Below are 17,181 nucleotides of genomic sequence, written 5' to 3' on the forward strand. Positions count from 1 at the left end.
CTTTTTTTTTATAACTACTTAGGTTAGTTAAAAAGTGTAGTATAACACACTGATTGAAAAGTAAACTAGTATCTCAAGATAAATAATTTGCCTGAGTCTGTTTATTCTTAACCTGGCTTGACTTACTACATCTTTCTTTTGAAGATTACCGTAAAGGATCTACCCACTGCTTACTGCTACTCATTTACTGACCCTCATATAATTACATTTGATGGAAGGTAATCACTAGATTGCTGCTCTTAATTTTAAGTGATTTCATATTATGCTATCTATGCTAATGATATAATTTAACTATACTTTTCCACCGTTGCCTTCTGTATTTTATACTCTCTCCTGGACAATAAGGACAATTCTTCAGTTAGCAAAAGCTTCTTGCCACTGTTGACGATGTTTGTAATATTTATACTTTCAAATGCAAGTTTTGGGGTGTGGCAAAAGGGTAAAGAAAATGGACTGTTTTCCTTTTTTGAGGAGTGTGCAAGGGAGGAACAGTGGCCGTACAGGCTATTGGATACGAAAGATGGAATTGTTACTAAATATGAATAATGATGAAATGCTCGATTAAGCAAAACTATTTTAATTCAAAAGAGTTTCCAGTCTACAGCATAGTTTCTCTGACCTTGGGAGTAAGTATCTGAATCCCTGTAAGGATCAAGTCACTAGAAGCTAGCTGTTGTCTGTGTAACATTGCGTTGAGTTAGTTCATGGCTTTGAAAGCTACTTATTAGCTGCTGTCCCTTGCACATTACTAAAACTTCCACCAAAATGAAGACTGCTTCCTTGTCCACCAGTGGCCTGCTTTTGGTATGCTTCTGTCTTCCAAGTGTTTCTAATTCATGGCCAGAACAAGTCCAGGTTCCATGCATGGGAATTGTATATTCTCTGCTCAGCAAAAGCATGTTTCTTCAAGTGACAGGGTGAGAGGAACCTTGCCTCCAAATAAGGGTGTGCAACTCACAACCTGGATCTTCTTGTGAACCTGATAAAGGAAGGGAAAAGACAGATTGTAATGGCTACTCTGATAGCACTGTGACTAATAATAATGATATTCATAATAAAAAAAAAAAAAAAGTCACGGTGATTATCTTGCATTTCCTCCTTCAGTGGAAATTATAGGGATGGCTTCACAGGGCATTTTAACCATTGATGTATTGCCATCAAGCCTCCTTTTGAAACAGTGTGATTTACTGCGATATGTTCTTGCTGGAAGCATGATGCTTAAGGGAAAAAAATATTTTTAAGGATAAACAGTGTTGCTACTTTATTTTACAAACTGGGGAAAGGGAGCTGTCCATGCTAAAGCACAGGTAGTCCTGTGCAGTCCCAGTAGGGCAACTGTCTTCAGTTTTTCTGTTGGGCCATTATTCACAGAGCAAATCACTGTTCTGCAATCAACTGTCAAATGCCATTTATAGCTAAGAGGTTGTTAAACTTAACAGTGAAAGTGTTTTTTTTTCTCCCTCTCTCCCCCCACCCTGAATCATTAAATTGGCTATTTTAACCTTGCTTCAGGGAACAGATGGCTAACCCTAAGGAAAAAAGAAAGCCACTATTTATGCTTTTCATTTTAAATCATTTTCAAACCTTCAGGAGTAAGCACTGTCCATCTTGTCTGTAGTAAAACAGACCTTTCTTGAAGTATGTGACTTTCTAAATTACATACTCTATGATCTAAATCATTTTGTGAAGGGTGCTTATACAAACTTCAACACACCTGCCCTGTATGTGCACACARTTAAACATCTTGCTCTTGCTGAACAGATGCATTGCTGTAGAAACACAAAGAGTGAGAAGTACCTTCCGCTTCCATGTCACAGTATACGTGAGCACAGTTAGGTAGTAGTGGAGAATGGCAGTGGCTTTACGGTTGTGTGTCCATTCAGAAACGTCTGTGTATACTCCACTCATTAACCTTCTTTTTTGCTTCTTTTTCTGGTGTAGCTCAGTTTTAAATTTTTGATTCATAGCTGCATATAAGAAGATATGATGTTGATTATCCAGGAAAAAAAACAGTTGTGTGTTGGTTTGTGCTGTGCTGTTTGGCTTTCCTGATGCATGGACATAATTTGTAGAATYGAAGCTCACAAAATATTTGAAATCTGTATTAAGATAAAGTTTCTGACATGTAGTGATACAGGTGTTTTATAACCAAAGCAATATCATGTGTTTTTCTTTTGATTCCAGACTTTACGACAATTTTGAAACAGGAACGTTTGTTCTCTATAAGAGTACGTCCCGAGATTTTGAAGTTCACATTCGCCAGTGGGACTGTGGGAATCTTCACTATCCAGCCTCCTGTAACTGTGGCTTTGTTGCCAAAGAAGGAAGTGATATAATTGCATTTGACATGTGCAGTGGTCAGCTACGTGAGTCACAGCCGTACTTATCTGTAATAAGTAGAGACACAACTGGAAGCAATGTCAGGATCACTGAATCCTACCTAGGAAGAAAAGTAACAGTAAGTGGTAAATATTACTTGCTGAGGTAATATTTATCTCAGCAATTATTTTTGTCAGTTCACACCAATTATAGAACTAAACATGCTTTATTTCCTGCAATTAAGCAAAACAATAAAGCCTATTTTACAGTTAGGGTCCTTTGACCAGTGTTTTGCATGTAAGTGAGGGGTGCTATCCTTGAAAACAGTGATGTGTCAGCATGGACACCTTTCTGGAACCGTGTTGGCAATCCCAGCATACAACCATTGTATGGATTTTGCAGTTGTGTGAATCAATATGCACTTATTTAGCAGTACTAATTTTCCAAAATGGGATCTCTGCTATGCATGCAGTGTTTTGCTCATACTAGTGTCATACTGGAAAGCCTGTGTATGCAAATAATTGGGTATGCCAAATGGCATGAATAGAATTAAACGTGTCAGTGGCTTCTCTAGGTGGCCCTCAAATATAATATTCACATTTGTTTGTATAATTTGCTATCACTTTTCTTTCATAGGTAACATTGCTGTAGGGCTCCAGTGAACCTGAAATGAAGCAGAATGTAAAAATGAAACACTCTGCTTCTCTCTAATCACTCTGGTCTGGAAGGCAAGCCATAAAAACCGATATGCCTTTTCAAGTTGGGTTTAGCTATCAGTAGAAGAATACTTTAAATATTTAGCTTTTATCTGAAGCAGTTCATTTGAAGACTTTAGATATTAAATATCGAGACATCTTTAGGCAATAGAGACATGAAATTCCTCCCTTTTATAGGTAAGGGTATGGAAAAACAGAAAAATTAAGTGACTTGCTCAGATTTGTGCAGCAAGTCAATAACAGAAACAGTGTTTACACTTAGAAGTCATAAAATCTTGTGTCCTCACTTCAGCTATCCATGTCTCATGGATTCCCGTGAATGGTTATTGTTTACTTCTCTTATATATGCACAAGAGTCTGTTCTTCTCCTTTGGCACAGCACCCCAATGCAATTTGTTTGTGTTTTCTGCAAGGAAAAACATGCAACTGGATTGTGTTCTTTAATTCTTCAGATTAGTAAATTAGAAAGTATTAATTCCACTCAGTATATTTTTAGAATAACATTTCTGCTTGATCAATAAATGAGCATTGCAGAACTTATGAATAATATATTGATAGCAATTGAAATACCATAGCCTATTCAAGTGTGTAATTCTGTCCATGGAGAGGATTTTGCTCTTGAAACTCATAAGTTTCTTTCAAGAGATTATAAAGTTGCCTAARATAAAATAGTAAATGTTTGAGATTATTTTGAACTATCCTGAACATTTAGGATCAGCTTTGTAGGTGGGAAATGACTCTGTATTAAGCTACTCGCACACAGAAAATCATGTAGCTCACAAAAAGATAGTTGAGAAAAGTGTCACCAAAGAATCGATTCATATGACCAGAATTATCCCTTGTCCTGTGCCAGCATGTGCCACAAGTGAGTGGCCTCTTTTTCTTTGCCCAGCTGATCTTTGATTCTCTGTGGTTTTGAGGTCATTGACCTTTCACAGAATATCTGCTAGTGGTGAAATGAATAATTGACATACAGCGCACCACCTAGCTGACAGTCGTACTTGCTAAGGTTGGGATGTACGGGACTTTTCTACAAGGCTTTGCCAAAAGAAGAAATAACAATTTTTTTCTGATCCAGATTAGTTAGAGCCAGAGTTTAATGGAATGTTTTTATACACCTGGCCTTTGTAAATTGTTCTTTGCCAACAAACATACCTCATTTTATTAAAAGTGTTTCTCATGATGATATCGCCAATCTCTTTTTAGGTCTTGTTTTCTTCTGGAGCTTTCGTTCGTGCTGATGTGAGTGAATGGGGAATGAGCATAACGCTTAGGGCACCCAGTTCAGATTACAAAAATACAATGGGACTCTGTGGCACCTTTGACGGAAGTGCAGAGAATGACTATCACACTGCAAGTGGGATGGAAATCCCAAACAATTCTAATGTTCCTTTTTCTTTTATTAATGAATGGAGGTAACAAAATACTTCTGTTTCAATCAAATGTCATCATTTTTGGTTCTGGCTTTCCTTTGCACTCCTAACAACTTGTCTATATAAAAAAATCTTCCTAACTTAAGTTGATGTTAAAATGCTATCGTTACTTTCCATGATTAATTTTGGTGTGAATTGAAACTGAAGTGCCAAATTGGTATTTAACTAGTAATTATGACATAAGGTTAGTTTGAGTAAGTTTTGAACAAAATACCAAGGTTTACAGAACAGTCACTCAATCCCTTTGTTATAAGTTACTCTCATGGTTTTGTAATTTAGCTGGGGTCCTTAAATTTAGCTGAATGCTGCAGATTTTGTCATCTATGGTGTAGAAGTATGAAACAACAAAAAGCAAAACAAACACCACATTTTTACTAAAACAAAGAAAACAGACAAGGCAGTTGAGATGCAACTTCTTTTTTTCTTTTTTCTCTAGAATTTCACCAGGAGATAGTTTGTTTGACAAGACACCTGCTTCTTTAACATCTTCTACAAAAAGAGCTTCTGTGACTGCACACTTGAAGATGCTGGACTATATCGATCAGAGAATAAACTAGAGTCAGCTTCTAAATTGGAATTTCCTCTCTCTTGCAAAGAAAGTGAAAATGGTAGATTTCTTTCTTTGGTACCAGGACTGGATGTCACTGCTGAGTGTCTCAGTCCTGTTGATCTTGTCAGAGGCTTAAAGAAACGTTCATCTGCACGTGAAATGGAATCTTCTTCACTTCTGCAGACGAAGGATCAATCTGATAAGCAAACCGAACTTCACAAAATATCACTGGTAAACACAAGTTCAGTAGAAAATACTTGGACAGAAAGACAAGGAACTTCAAGCTCAGGCATTAAAAGAAATCCTCACAATTACGGTACTCGTCTTCTCAAAGACCGATCTGTTGGAAGTAGAGGGAAGCGCCAAAATTATTATGAATATCGTCCAGTATTTCCATTCCAAAGTCTTAGCCAAGCAGACCTAGAAGGGTATAGCTATTTTTTTCCAGAGGACTACGCCACTGACACGCACCTAAAGTTTCTTCCTTCCTGGCCCACATCTTCAGGCCTGACTGAGTCTAGCGCTTTGGGATTGTGCCAGCAGGCGATAGTTAATTCCAGCATAGGAAGATCTTGTGGTGACCTTCTTGGGAGGCGAGTAGAAGATGCAGTAGATATGTGTGTTAAAGATTTGCTGCTGAAAGATGACCTCAGCTGGGCAGAAGCTTTCTTACCTCTTCTAGAGAATGAATGTGAGAAGAGAGTTTTAGAAGAAATAAATTACAACCGACAGGAACTTCAAGGGTCAGTTGAGAACCTACTTATTGCGTTAAAATGTCCCAATCTCTGCAGTGGTAATGGAGAATGTATAGAATGGGGTTGTGCATGTTTTCAAGGCTATAGCTCTTATGACTGCAGCATGCTGTCTGGTAAGTGAACAAAACAATGAAATTTATTAAATAGCATTTTTGATGTTTGTGCACTATAAGTTTATTTTCCTGCCTTTCTCTCCTGCTTTGGTATACTGACAGAGGTTCCCTACAGTGGGGCTGTTTGTTATCCAACAACTTAGTTCCAATTTAAAATTGTTTTCTATTCAGCCGTCTTGTTTCCCTTGGGCAAAACATGGGCTTAGTTTATGGTATGTCATATTTCTTAAATGTACCACTCAGTGAGATTGCAATCCACAGTACTGTCCCAAGAGACTACCATGTTTTCACATTCTTCCCCGTCTTCTGCAGGGAAGAACTGCCATTTCTATCCGTTCCCTGTTGTTTATAGTCTATATGGTCSTGTTTATTAACTGCAAGCGGAATGCTTTTCATTTTGGTGATGTTACATCTCTGTAAGCAAACTGTTAAACATGGTGGAAACACAATTGATGGTGAAGAAAAAAGAGCTATAGCAAATGTTGCTGGGCAGGTTTTTACAGTAAATAGAAAATGCAGGTAAGCAGACACACTGGGAAAGTGTGAGAAAAAGTATTAGGAAAGTCAAAATCCTTTCAAACAAAATCTTTTAATATTTTATTTTGAAATTGCATTTTTATTTTGGCAACTTATTTAAAAACAAATGGAGGAAGAGGTAAAATGATGATAAACCTTTTAAACTTGTACTGGAATTGTCTCATAAGCATTTGTAATACAAAGAATGAAGATTTCAAATGGTGAAGCAAAAAATACTGGATGAGGCTGTTTATACAGTTTTCTTAGTTGGATAGAGAAATAAACATATTACTTAATGTAAATGCATATGAATCAGTTAAATTATCAACTTTCACTGTCTAATCTCTGCTTCAAAGACCAGGTTCCAGAAATTACAGAGCTGGAAAATACTGGGTTATGCGATATTTGACAGTATGACTGCACGTCGGTGAGAGCTTTTGGCCGTGGCTTCAGGGAGTCATCAAGTCTGAAATGCGAAATTAGCAAATTACAGGTATATGTATACTAACATTACCTTTAAGCTTCTCAGAGAATGAGAAAAAAAAGTCTAATTAGCTGAGCCAGTTATTAATCATTTATGTGGACACAGCCCATGCTTTAGCAGAAGCTAAGAGCAAGGGCACTCAGCACTTTGCAGCAGACACTCAAGTCTTTGCAAGATTGCCATTTCCTCAGTGACAAGAGGAATAGAAAACATAATGGGAATGTTCAGCAGCCGAGAGGGAGATAACAGCGTACAGGAGCTATCCATCAGGAAAGGGCAAGTGCATCCCTATTAGTAGCAATCGGGACATTGTTTTTCTTTTATTTAAGTGCTTATAGAGAGGAAGTGAAGAACCACTTCTTTGAAAAAGGACAGCAAGGTTAAAGACATTTCTAGATTTCTGTCCCAATCTAATGCTTGAAATAACCCTTTTAAAAATATAATAAATCTGTTGCAAAAACAGAAGGGCATTTTTGATGTATTGTCAATTTTTCTAGGGTAGAATACTCTGGCTATTTAATAATATACATCAGCCCTGTACCCCAGGCATCAACAGGAGATTAAAACTACTGTACTGCAAACTGATACAATTTTAGGAGGAATCAGTATAGACAGAATGTTGTTATCCAAACCTGGAATTTGCCCAAGACATTTAAGTAATTTAAAATGTTAGCCTGGAATAAACACTCTGCAGGTTTGAGGTTTTTCTTCATCTCGGACATGCAAATTAAAAAAGKTCCAAAGTAAAATGGGGTTTCACTGATGTGATGATGGGGGCGGGGGGGGGGCAAAAGGGGAAGTGTTCAATGAGAAACTTTCATTCTTGAGGCAGAAGAGTTTTGCTTAGCTAGTGCCTGCAGATGCTAAGATGATTTTGACAGATTAAGCAATGTGGGCTATAGATTTTGCTTGAGCACAACATGTATCCACTCATCTGCAGGCTGGCTTGAAATGAGAAAGTCTTTGCACTGGAGTGTAAATTTACACTCCATTAAGTTAAAAGACTTTTAGCCTGAGCTCACAGTGAGACAATAATTGGGAGCTCACTTATCACAGTTTGAAATGTCTCACTCTTAACTCAGGGCAAGATTTTCTGATATAATCCTCTCTGTAGTAGTATACTTGGCTCCCAACTACAAAAACTTTCTGTTAAATCACTTTTATTGATGATCTTCTCACTGACAAGATCCAGGTTAGAAAACAAAAACCACTGCTTTTATCTGAAGTTCAGGAGGAAGTTGATGTTTTTTCCCTGAAAATACCAAAGAAAGGACCTTTTTTTTTCTTTTCACCCCAGGCTGGAATAATAGTGGCTTTATGCAAATGTCTGTAGAGTTGCAATAGTATAGAAGTCCACGTATTTTAAGATAAGCTTGACAGATCAATATTTCATAGAAGAGTCATTTTGGCAGAATTTAGAGTTAATGCAAACTACAAAGTGAATTTCTCATTTTTCATCTTTTCATTTGTGAAAGGCTAAATCAGATCCATTGCCCAGGGGCTGTCCTGCTGTGCTGGGAAGGGTGTAGGTCTCATGCATGATGCTAAAAGAGGTAATTCAGAGAAATCTGTGTTGAATGACCTCACAGATGCAAGATTAGTAAATCTCTCTTGGTAGAGGTTTGGTAGGACAATGCCAAGGAGCCTATGATTACACAGGTCCAGAATTTACTTAGATTCTGTAGAGGATGAGAGTGGGTTTAATCCAAAAAACCAAAGTACAGTCTCAGTTCCTTTTTATTTACATTAAACGGCAGAAGTAAGTTTTTCTAGAAACTTTGCTCTAGTAGATCTGAAGATTTTTTAATTGATTTTTTGAAATATCAATATGTTTCTGAAAGAAATATCTGAACATGCCTCCAGCTAATGACAAAAGGTTTCTGGAGAGAGAGACTCCATCACATGTCAAAGGTTGTGTAACTAAATGCTCTCAAAATTAAATATTTAGAAGTATTTAGCTACTCTCTTTTTACTCACTCTTGCTGTGAATTCCTTTAAAAGTTACAGGAAGAAAAAAAGTCAAAGTGTTTTGTTTGAACAGAAATAGTTTGTATGTCCATTCAGCAGAAGTTTTTATGTGAGGTTATTTTTTCTGTTCATAAAAAAAATCATGATCTTATCAGCAGATGACTCCTCATGTCAGAACTGGGGTTAAATAAAGGTGGCTTGACTGGCTCCTGTAGCTGAAGCAAGTAATGAGGGACAGCTCATTAAAACCTAGTCAAATTCAAAATGACTTCTGATCTTGCTGTTCTCTAGATTCATAGTCTGCCTGGATTCTTATTTCCATCTAACTTTATTTTCAATATGCTTTTAATCCTGCTTTCTACTTTCTACAGAAAGAACTCCAGTTGATATTAGGACTTTGGTCAAATATCATCCCTGTTTCTTTATCTTGAACTCTGAAGGTAGATCTTTGGATGACTTGCCCTCACTACAGTTTAGGAGAGAAGTCTGCAGGGGCAGTGGTGTAATTTATTGGCTTGTGCAAGAGTTTAGTGGCTTACTGCCAGTATTCTAACTACCAGATTAGGTAGAAATCTACTTCTGTGCAAATAATAGTAAATTAATATTTCACATAGCACTTTAATCCAGAGACATTAGATATGTTTAAACACAGTGCAGTCCATGTTTTGTTGAGATAAAAATATTTTCATAATGCATTGCACTGAAAAACAGACTCCCTGTCTTAACATTTAGTATAATGATAGCCAATGGATTCTTGGAGAACCTCTAATTATGCCAGCTGCCTTCCAAAATGCCAGGACTGTTGACTGTCAGTTACCAAGCGATGGCCAGCAGTCTGATGTCATGGATCTCGCTGATGATAAACCCATTGCCAGGTGGCAAATTAAGGTACTCTCCGAAATTTCAAATATTCACTTAAAGATATTCCTGTTAAAAATACAATATATTATGTAGATATTATTCTTTTTTTAATGGTAGTAAGGGTAGAACTCAACTTGCTTAACTTAGGGTCTCAGTTTCATCACCTGAATGTAAGTGTTGAGTGCCATTTGAGATTGCTCCCCTGCAAGGGTACTGGTAGATATGTTTTAGGACCTACAGAGAGACATGTCCTTCAAGAGTAGAAGTTAAAGGCCGGGTGGTTACTCTAGAGCATTTCAGATGACATTAGACACATTTATGGGAAAATTGAGTTGATTCTAGTCTACGTGCATGAATCTGTAAGTGAGGTAGACATCTGAGATCTCATAAAGACTGACTCAAAAAGGTCAATAGAGCCTAGAAAGCTATTGAGTTTACCTTAAAGTAGACACCTACATCTAGTCGGTCAAATACCGGTCTAGACTTATGGGCAGGATTGGCTAGATTTCTGTTCACTATTTTAAGAGTTTGAACAGCTAAATGTAGGTCTTTATGTATGAGTTGAATCCCATGCTAGCAGTCCATGCTGGTGATATGGTGATGCCTATATGAGTTAATCCATTTCTAATCTACATTTTGCAGATTTCTAATGATGGATTCGTTTATAGCAACCCTAAAACAATGATATTATATGATGGAGCCTGTCAAACATGTGAACCGCAAGAATCAGGGTTATGTACATTAAAGGTATATATTTCATTACTGTCTATCTTTATTATGAAAATATGCAGATGGAAAAATCTATAAAAATCAGGAGACTAAATTGCTATATGCAAACCCAGCTCTTGTTTCCAACAGGGATTTTCCATGTGCAGAAATGATAAGCACAAATATTGAAGCTGAGATGAGGCAACTTTGGAAAGAAATTAACCTTCATATAATTACCAGATAAAAATGAACAAGTTTTTAGTGGTTTATTTTTAAAAACAGTTGAAGTGTAGGATATATTAGATTTTATTTGGCCCTTTACAAATACATACAGATTTATTGTTTGACAACAGAAAATTAATGAATCACATCATTGTTATTTCTGTAAAGGAGAAAACATGCAACATAGATGGACTCTGTTATGGTGAAGGTGATACAAATCCAAGCAGCCCTTGCTTACTCTGCAGACCTGACGTATCAAAGTTAACTTGATCAGTGGTTGAAAGTAAGTTCTAAATAGTTTCTTTTTTAATAGCAAGAACTTGAAAATCTACTAAGTTTTCACAATGTATGGATGTAGTGAAGTTTTAACTATGTAAGTGTTTTTAGTTTGTAAGTTGGTCTTGGTTTTTATCTTACATTTTGAAAAGGATATTTCATTTTTTCAGATCAGACATGTAAATTCAGGCTCCTCCCCCCCCCCCCCCCCCCCCCCAGTAACCATCACAAATAACTGTATTGAAAATGATCAACCATCAGCTAATTAGCAGTTTGCAGACTTCTGATTTTTGGCACAACTATACCTACAAATGTTTGTCTTCAGCTTTTAGGAATAATAGATATTTTCTAACAATCAGATAGATGTTCTTAGGCAAGTTGCTTCATTATTTGGATGGATAAATATATTGGATAGTCTATATACAAAGAATTTCATCGTAGGATCGCAGGAAAATTCAGATTGGAAGGGATCTCAGGAGGCTATTTAATTCAACCTCTGGCTCAAAGTGGGTCGGCTGTGAGGTCAGACCAATTCACTTAGGGTGTTAGTAGTAGTATATAAGCTGCCACTCTTTTTCACATTGCCCTCATGTGGGTCAAAAACAGTGGGTTCAGCTACCTGTAGGTCCAAAATTGCAAGCAGGACATTAGAGAACATAACAGAAAAAGCAGTTGTAAAATTTTATGTTCTCCGGAGATATCTAAAGAATGATGGCAGCATTGTAGTTCCACATAAGCCAACAACGAGCAGCCTTTCTGTATGCAGCCTTTGCATTGATAGTTGCATTAAGAGCCTTGCATAAATAAAAGTACCAGCTCTTAGACCTACTAGCAATTTTTTTTGTAGTGTTTTGCTCTGAGGGTTCTTTGACTGACTGACACCAGACGAGGGAAATACAAGAAACTGGATTAAATGGCAGGTCATATTTGTTAACAGTTAATATTCGGACATGATTCATGTGAATGACATAGATACATGGCCTAAACAAATATTCAAAGGCAGGACACGAGAAGCAGGGTGTCAGATCAATGAGTAAGTTGTCATGTGGTTGAAATCCTCCAAGGAACAGTGAGTGTATTACCTCTTCCATCACCTCATGCTCACTTATGCTTAGGCAATCACTGCAGCCCAGTCCCAGGTATTGCTTAACAATGTCTGTTCATTTCTTAAAAGAAATACCAATCACATCTGAGTTTTATGTATCTGTACTTTCATCTGCAAACTGTAGTTATGCTTAGCTAAAATACAGTTTAAATTCAGTAAATTTTGAGTGCTTTCTGTATACAGATCCAATGCATCTTAACAAGCTCTTGCATGGCATAAGTAATTTCTTGTTAATTTTGTAATAGCTACAATGAAAGTGTCTAGTGTTTTTGCTGTGCCATTCAAATAACATTAAATTTTAAAATAAATAATTACATAAGACTTCTTTATAGAAAGACATATTCCTTTTTAACTTCTGTAAGTATATTGCAACTCATGCTTAAAAGAGAAAATATCTCCTTTGTTACAGACAACCAACCTCCAGTGCTTCAAACTTTTCAGGGTATGCTACAGACTTTCTATGGAGAAAATTTCATATATCAATTTTTGGCTTCAGATCCAGAGGGCTCTGCAATTCTTTTTACTTTGGAGTCTGGTCCTGAAGGAGCCAGTCTTTCCCCATCAGGTCTCCTTTTATGGAAAGCGATGTCTAAGAATCCCCATAAATTAACATTTTCTTTGACAGATGACTGCAATGCGGAGACAAAGGTAGAAATAGAGGTAATGAATATTACAGTCAAATGACATACCAGTGCGATTTTTAAGATATTTATTTACAAAATTCATTGCTAGTTTGTAAAAAAAACAAAACAAAACCTTTTCTATTGGGCTTGTCTTGTAGGTCAGTGTAAAATCATGTGATTGCCTAAATTATGGCTCGTGTGTGACAAATGTTAATTTTCCACCTGGAAGTGGGAGATACCTTTGTGTGTGCGTGGCTGGATTTGAAGGTGATCTCTGCCAAGTGAATACTGATGAATGTAAACCTAACCAATGTGGTCCTGGCAGATGTGTGGATGGAATAAACAGCTATTACTGTGAATGTCCACCTGAACTTCAAGGTAAGTTACTACTTTATACATGTAGTGACAAATATCAGTTTCTAATTTTATCTCTACAGATTTTTTAACTTTTATTGACTGAAAATAGCTTACTGTTACAGTAAGAAGAAGAAATACTGTGGTCTTCTGATAAAGTTATATATGATATACTTCAGGATTTGTCTTGCATGTGTTACAGCACAAATGCATCAGAAGAATGGGTAAACTATGAGGCAAACTGTTAACTGTGATCTGTGAGTCAGAATCATATTTCTTGTTCACTGGCTACTTCAAACTGAAAACGATGGTTTAATAAAGTTAGTAAATACTAGACTTGATTTTTTTTCTATGTAGAAATGACTGCTGAATCAATAGAAGAGTTGAATTTCCATGTGTATATGGATTTCAGGAGGAAATCTGTATTTCTTAAATGCAATGAGAAACCTGGACCTCCCAGTGCTTAAGCTGGGAGGAAGCTGAGCAAGTTTGGCCATGCGTCTAACTGGAGTCATCAGTCGTTTCTAATCCTGTGTTTCAGCTTGTAAATATTGCCAAAGGAGAAGGATTTTTTTCTGTTTTTAAGTGATAAGTAAAGACTGATAATTCTTGTTCAAACTGTTTTAACAACCGATTATTACAATGGCTGATTACATTGTAAGAACAAGTGATTAGGAGAGCAAATTTCCACGTTTTCCTCCCCAGAGGTAAATTCAGCAACAGAGTTAAACATGGGAGTACTGAGTCTGCTTACAGTGATTACTCCCATGCCTGTAAATAATCATGTAGTCCACAGAGTCCATCCTCTTTGCAAAGAGCAAAATACTTGCTATATGTGGAAATATGTGAATAGCAAACCTAGCCAGTTGTACTTAATGGATGTACCAAAATACTTTGTTCTACTTGATAGATGTACTTTTTGTATTTCAGCACCTACATACACTCTACTTTTATGTTTTATAAACATACTGTCAAAGTCTAGTGACACAATATTATAAAAATCTGTATTTCAATTCAGGTAAAAATTGTCAAGATGACATAGATGAATGTGAATCCAGTCCTTGCTTCCCTGGAGTATTTTGCTTCAACACTTTTGGTTCTTACCATTGTGGTCCATGCCCAACTAATCTACGAGGAGATGGGGAGTCATGTTATGGTATGATAAAATATTATGAAAAATAATCTATTTTTCATAAGAATGTTGTTATCTTATTCTAATTCAGATAAGGTATCTTTGGTTATGTTGCATGTTTCTAACTAACTTAGAACTCTCTTCAGTAGTTAGCAAAAGGGACTGTTTTCTCTGACTGCTGGAACAGAATCTCAGTTGGCAACAGCATCAGAATACACTGAGTCACATAGCTGTAGAACACTGTGATTAAAAAAAAATTACCTACAAAATACACTAATCCTTTTTTATATAAAAAAGGATACAGTGAGGTGTATTTTTTTCTGCATTGTTTTCCTGATTTGTGCAAATATTGACAAAATGCTTTCCTGTTTGATAGCTTAAAAGAGAACTATTCAAATCAAAGCACTTGCCTAACAAGATGCCTAAACATTTATTTTTACTGTCCTATTAGGCAGTTCCTGAATAACTTGCATTTTTTATATACTCTTTTGAATTTTATATACTTTATTTTAAGGAACCATTTTACTCTTCATCTGCTCTCTCAGAATTTTGAGTTATTTTTATTTACTAAACTTTAACTCTATTTGTAATTTATTTGCAGTTGAAAAAAAAGAGTAACTACTAACATGCCTTCACATCTTTTGTTTTTAGAAAGCTTTGAAGACGTTAATGTTGAGGGAGAGGATTCCACAGGAGAAATTGGAGGGAGTAAAGGTGATTTTTCATGAAGAAAGTGGGATGATTTATGATTCACATACGGATAAGAACATAGCTGGCAAATAAAGGTTTTAGTCAGTTTAATGTTACTCACCTTAATTTTTCAATTTAACTCAGTTTAATTCACTGTTTAGGTTGTGTTCCTATTTCCAATCTGAAAAATGACACCAAAATGTCAATATCAGCAAATCCCTTAGGTTAGTCAAGTCATTTTATTGACAGTGTGATTTACGACATTCTGCCTGTTGCCTTTTGTTTTTGTGACTAACCACTGATATAAAGCAGGTAACATGGTGATAGGGACATCTGTTACATGAGATAAGCAAAAGTTTATGGCATTATGTTGAATGCGGTTTTAATGCTTTGACTCAAAAGAAAGGTGAAGGATATGGCAAACAAATGTTCTTAATTCCAAAACTCCGCAAATACTATTGCTGGCATTTCCGAGTCTGTGCCTGCTGGGGCTTTGTTCCCCGGAAATTCTCCTTGAATGTTTTTTCCCATTTATCTCTGAAATGTTAGTAGGCGAGGAGGAATACCCTCTGTYAGCTTAGTGCTGGATAATTCTTCATCAGCTGCAAAATGGTTTGCTTTTCAGCAGTGAGACGCATAGCAGTTTGTAATAAGATTCAGGAAAGTTTAACCTTTTGTAGATGGCTGTCTAGTACAATCCCAAATGAGATTAGGGACAGATCTTAAGTCAGGTAGAATGATTTCCTCCTATTTCATTCCTGCTAAAGCCCATATAAGGCATTCTGCCATTCTGAGATTAGTATCGCACTCCTTTCCACAATCCACCATAATACGCACTTTCCTAGGCAGAATATAAGAACTTTTCATTCACTTTGCAGTCTTTTCAAAGAGGAGGTTGAGTCTGTCTTTGTTTTTATAAAACACATGTAATATTCCATTAATAAAACCCATGCAGAAACTTGTAAATTGACAAAAAAAAGTTTTGAAGAGTTCTAGGAGTTACCTAAGTAAAAGAATTAAGTAATGTAAAACATGAAAAACTTTTTCTACAAGGTGATGGATTATTCACATGAAATACATCATATGATGTATCAGTAAGTGTCAGTGCATACATACTTGTGACTAAATACCTGCTTCTAGACTTGTTATTGGCACTCAGACACACTGTTGCACCATAAGCAGTATCTTCAGTTTAAACTCTGTTTTAGTTACCTACTTGGTAGCAATACGCTGCCAGTTGGAGCTGGTAATTTGCTCTAGCAGGACAGCTGTTCATTGACCTAGTATGGGGAATATCCCTGGCTGGCTATCTCATAGATATGATGCTTTCTCCTTATCTCCCAGCCATGAAGAAGCGATAGTGGGAAAGGACATTAAGCTGTTCTGATTCTGCCAGTTGGGGGCCAGGTTCTACTGAATATATAAATTCTGATGTGGCACATGGAAGAAGAGACTTCCTGAAGCACAGAATGGATGGGACATATGTTTTTTCTAATCAGAAGACATTCCCCACCCTCATAGAAGGAAAAAAGTCATGTAATATTTTTGTACTTTTGTCCCCTTTCTTTCTAACATACTGTAGCTTTTCAAYGATCGTTCTTTGACAAGGCTGTAAGTGTCTCAAGCTATACTCCTCGTTCTGCAGACATCCCCGAAAGATTTGTTTCTACAGAAGTGGCCAGTAGCAGCGCTCCACCAGCCTCCACAATAACAACAGTCACCACTTGGAAGTCATTTAATTCTCAGAGAAGTGCTCCTGTGCAATCTGCTGTTCCTGGAAACATCAGCCGTGCTCTCAGCACCAGCAGTGGTCGCCTTGCTAACAGGGAAGAGGGCTCGTCAGTAAACACTGTGGTGGCTGCATCATCGGGGAGCCGAGCTGTATTACCTGAGAAGAAAACAAGGACACAAGCTGAGGCCCACAGCTATTTTGAGACTAGCAGGAAAGCTTTGCTCATTCGCAGAATAAATATAAGCAAAGGGCCTTCTTTGCCGAGCAAAATGTTTAAAGGAGGAAGTGCTCGCAGAGTTCAACAGCTGTTAGCCAAACATAAAGCTAGTCCTTTGCCATCTGTTCTTGTTGAAATCACTGTCCCACCAAAAACACTTACTGTAACATCAGATGAAATAGTGATGCCTAAAGCAGTAACCTGTTCTGATTTACCCTGTTTTCCTGGAGTACCTTGTGAACCAAGTCAGGACGGACGTGTCAGATGTGGTCATTGTCCTTATGGTTATTATGGAGATGGTATTACTTGCAGAGGTATTACAAATAACTGTTATAAATGCTTTGCAAAGAAGAATCTTGTGATATCTTTATAACTTATATTGTTACTGTGTGATCAGTGAAATGCAT

At 36.8% G+C, this 17,181-nt stretch overlaps 1 protein-coding gene across 1 annotated transcript in view; it reads left to right on the forward strand.

Annotated features, from left to right (window-relative positions):
* The window catches only part of VWDE (von Willebrand factor D and EGF domains), a 34,768-nt gene that overhangs the window by 10,388 nt on the left and 7,199 nt on the right, over nt 1-17,181 (forward strand). Inside the window, 14 exon segments of the mRNA XM_026077885.1 lie at nt 145-218; nt 2,185-2,458; nt 4,242-4,450; nt 4,905-4,963; nt 4,966-5,886; nt 6,759-6,895; nt 9,587-9,742; nt 10,358-10,462; nt 10,814-10,928; nt 12,436-12,686; nt 12,808-13,027; nt 14,022-14,159; nt 14,787-14,849; nt 16,408-17,088. Coding sequence (XP_025933670.1) covers nt 145-218; nt 2,185-2,458; nt 4,242-4,450; nt 4,905-4,963; nt 4,966-5,886; nt 6,759-6,895; nt 9,587-9,742; nt 10,358-10,462; nt 10,814-10,928; nt 12,436-12,686; nt 12,808-13,027; nt 14,022-14,159; nt 14,787-14,849; nt 16,408-17,088 — 3,403 coding nt within the window.

The sequence above is a fragment of the Apteryx rowi genome, unplaced genomic scaffold, assembly GCF_003343035.1.
Source record: "Apteryx rowi isolate R43461 unplaced genomic scaffold, aptRow1 scaffold_465, whole genome shotgun sequence".
Classification (NCBI taxonomy): domain Eukaryota; kingdom Metazoa; phylum Chordata; class Aves; order Apterygiformes; family Apterygidae; genus Apteryx; species Apteryx rowi.